This window comes from Priapulus caudatus, unplaced genomic scaffold (genome assembly GCF_000485595.1).
Source record: "Priapulus caudatus unplaced genomic scaffold, Priapulus_caudatus-5.0.1 Scaffold1730, whole genome shotgun sequence".
Classification (NCBI taxonomy): Eukaryota; Metazoa; Priapulida; class Priapulimorpha; order Priapulimorphida; family Priapulidae; genus Priapulus; species Priapulus caudatus.
The window spans coordinates 24,829-28,543 of NW_014578791.1; the positions used below are offsets into that span (position 1 = coordinate 24,829).

Sequence of the window (3,715 nt, forward strand, 5' to 3'; positions counted from 1 at the left end):
CGCCATCAAAGATGTGAGTGTATGCAGATACATATGTGTGTGTGTGTGTATATATATATATGTGTGTGTTATAAATGATTGTATAGTGTAAATATATAGTGTATGTGTGCGCGCATGCATAAATACCATGATACACTCACTTGTGTTCTATATACAGTATAATTGAAATAAGTTTGATTGTGGCTTGCCACTAATGACCGTAAAGAGAGGACGATTAGGAACAATCAACTTGTCCACCAAATTTTAGATTCAGTTGTGTTTCGTAACATTGCATTGACGTGTAATATCGCGATTCTTTAACATGCATGTAATTAAATGTACGTTTTAATGATTATATTTGACAGAATTCTGAGCAAAGGACTGGCAGCATATGTTCTTTCTTTGCCATCTCTATGCATCTATGCAAGCTCTACGAGGGAAGAACACTGGAGGAATTCATGGAGTCGTAGAAATACTTCCATGGACCATGATGCAGCATTTCTCTGTGCGCACGTACGCCCAGGTGGCTCTGTGTACGGTGTGGACGGTTGCCAGGCAACGGAACAAGTTGGATTTCTGCGAACGTCATGCACTGCTGGAAGGATGCATCAACCAGGTTGCCACAGTTGAGAGGTGTGTAGAGGGAAATATAGTGATGTCGCAAGTTATGCTGATTGATCGAGTCGCTCACATATAGCAGTCATTCGTAGTGCTATTTACTATTTAATTATTTGAAATAATTATATGGTTTTTGTGTTATAAATGTAATGTAATCAGTAATAGTGTCAGTAGTAGAAATTATACATGTGTGCATATATGTATTTAGCATTTAGAAAGGAAATTAAAAATACAAGTACATAAGTATACATCTATATATATATGTATATACTAGCTCAGATTTTTTATTTACAGCAATTCTACTAAAAGTGTGAAGAAACTCATGGAATCCTTCTGGTTTTCTGATAATTTCCATCCTATTGCAGACTATATTATTGAGGTAAGAAATATCCTAGGTTTGGTTTTAGTATATATGATCAAAGTTACCATTACCAAGTATATAATAAAAAAAAATTCAGTATTTTTAGCTCAGCTGACGAAGTCAGATGCAGCTTCCAGAATCGCATGATTGTCCGTCCGTGCGTCCGTGCGTCCGTCAACAGTTGGGCACAGATCTTAACCGCTTGACGTACGATCTTGATATTCGGGACGTCGTGGGGGATCGCGAAAAGGACTCGGGATGTCGAATTTGGGGGTCAAGGGTCAAAGGTCGATACTTAAGGTATTGGAGGAAATACGGAATTGCGGCACAAATCTCGACGGCTCGGTTTGATATTCGGTGTTTAGTGCGAAATCACAGGAGGTCAAAGGGCAGTGGGGGACCACCTGGCCTACCATTTTATTGAAAGGACCATAAAATCTACTTTCCGCTGACGTGTGAAGAGTAAGTGTCTGATAACCTTTTGACCCTCAAGAGGAGGGTTAAACATGGATTTGTTGACTGTTAACAAAGGACTGAACTGCTTTTGCTATTAGAGCCCCCTCCCCCCACCACCACCACTACGCTCGCGCTCGATGCATATCCATGATAATATGATCAAAGTTACACAGCTATATCTTTATCACTGCACTACCGGTATAGCCAAGCCAGGGAGGGCGCACTTGATTCGGTTGCCAGTGAGTTTATCAGAAGAATACCCGGCTACAGTACAAAGCCTAAGCCTATTTCTGTATTCTTTGTAGCAATTATTCATCGAAAAACTCATAGAAAGCACTTAGCGATAGTTTTAAGGATAATGACGTTATAGCCTAGTGTTCTACTTGCAAATCTAATTGTATCTTTAATTACGCCCATGGCTCCTGGGTGGAGTATAGGCCACTGATAAAACGTCGCCACCTGACTCGATGTTGGGCGAGTTGCCTGATGGTGTCCCAGGTGTGTCCCTCGGCTTTGATTTCCGCTTTGACCGACCTCCTCTATGTAGTTTTCGGACGGCTCCTGGTATTGATATTGGTACGGCTGGCCGAGTAGTGTCTGTGTAACTGTATACCTGTATACGTATGCGTGTAACACCGCTCAAAAATGCACATCTCAAGATTATGATAGCGCTTATTACATTTTGTAGAGTCGATAGCTTTGCGAGCAAGAACCTTGTTTACCCAGTGGCAGTGCTAATGTGAAATGCTGTGCCGCGTATGTAGAGAATTATGAACACATAACACATGTTATTGACACATGTACATCATATTCAGAGAGTCGGACAAGTGTGATTTCAATACAACATGTAATCATTTATTGATTATACTGCATCATACATATATTCAGATATATATTATACATTATATTATTATTACATCTGATATTGTAAGTAACATTGACTGTTTGTACTATCGATAAGCGATTAATGACGTCGTTGCATGCAGGTCGGGTAAGGAGTCGTCGCGACGTTCAACGTAGACCACTGTGAGGGCGAGCAGAGCAGTGTGAGGGCGCCACCGCTGCCGACCTACCGACGGTGATCATCATTGAAAACCTGCTGGGAGAGGTAGGTAAGTCATCTTTGTATTCTCCTCTCTCGCTCTCTCTCTCATTTCTCTCTGCTCTCTCTGCCTCTCTCGTTCTCTCTCTGCCGGGAGGAGGAGAGGAGAGAGAGGGAGGAGGAGAGAGAGGAGGAGAGAAGAGAGAGAGGTAGGAGGAGGAGAGAAGAGAGAGGAGGTAGGAGGAGGAGAGAAGAGAGCGAGAGAGAGAGAGAGGGAGAAGGAGGAGAGAAGAGAGAGAGAGAAGAGAGAGAGAGAGAGAGGGAGGAGGATGGGGAGGAGGAGGAGGAGAGGAAAGGGGGAGAGGAAAGAAGAGAGAGGGGGAGGAGGAGGAGAGCAGAGAGAGGAGGAGGTAGGAGGAGAGGGAGGAGAGAGGAGGAGAGAAGAGAGGAGGGAAGAGAGAGAGAGAGAGGAGGTAGGAGGAGGAGGAGGAGGAGAGGGAGGGGGGAGGAGGAGAGAAGAGAGAGAAAGAGAGGGGGAGAAGGAGGAGAGATGCGAGAGAGGGAGGAGGAGGAGAGGGAGGAGGAGAGAAGAGAGAGAGGGGGAGAGGAGAGAAGAGAGAGGGGGAGGAGGAGGAGGTAGGAGGAGGGTAGAGAGAGAGAGAAAGGGGAGGAGGGAAGAGAAAGGGGAGGAGGGAAGAGAAAGGGGAGGAGGGAAGAGAAAGGGGAGGAGGGAAGAGAAGGTAGGAGAAGAGAGAGAGAGAGAGGAGGACGGGGAGGAGGTAGGAGGAGGTAGGAGAGAAGGACGGGGAGGGAGGTGGGGTGGGAGGGCTCCCTTCTCCTCCCCCCTTCCCCTCCTCCCTCCTCGCTCCCGAGAGAGGGGAAAGAAGGGAGAGAGAGGGAGGAGGAAGAGGGAGAGAGGGAGGAGGAGAGAAGCGGGGAGGAGAAGGGAGCCCTCCTCCTCCCTCTCTCTCTTCGGCGAAGGAAAGAGACGAGAGGGGAGAGGGAGAAGGCGAAGACGAGAGGGGAGAGGGAGAAGGCGAAGATGAGAGGCGAGAGGAGGCAGTGAGAGAGAGAGAGAGAGAGGAGCAGGCAGAGAGAATGAGAGAAAGGCAAGGAGAATACAAAAGTCACCTACCTCTTCCAGCAGCAGCGTCGGCAGGCTATGTTCGTGCAGCGTCGGCAGGCTCCAGGCGATGACTCCTTACCCGACCTGCATGAAACGACGTCATTTATCGCTTATCGATAGTACAAACAGTCAA

The 3,715-nt window shown here is 46.4% G+C and overlaps 1 protein-coding gene across 1 annotated transcript; it reads left to right on the forward strand.

Moving 5' to 3' along the window:
- Window positions 1-2,437, forward strand: LOC106817457 (probable methyltransferase TARBP1). The gene is made up of 4 exons (XM_014822121.1): window positions 1-13; window positions 345-612; window positions 892-976; window positions 2,401-2,437. The coding sequence occupies exons 2-4, from the start codon at window positions 371-373 to the stop codon at window positions 2,407-2,409; spliced, it is 336 nt and encodes a 111-aa protein (XP_014677607.1). The 5' UTR covers window positions 1-13; window positions 345-370; the 3' UTR covers window positions 2,410-2,437.
- Window positions 2,438-3,715: the final 1,278 nt, after the last annotated feature.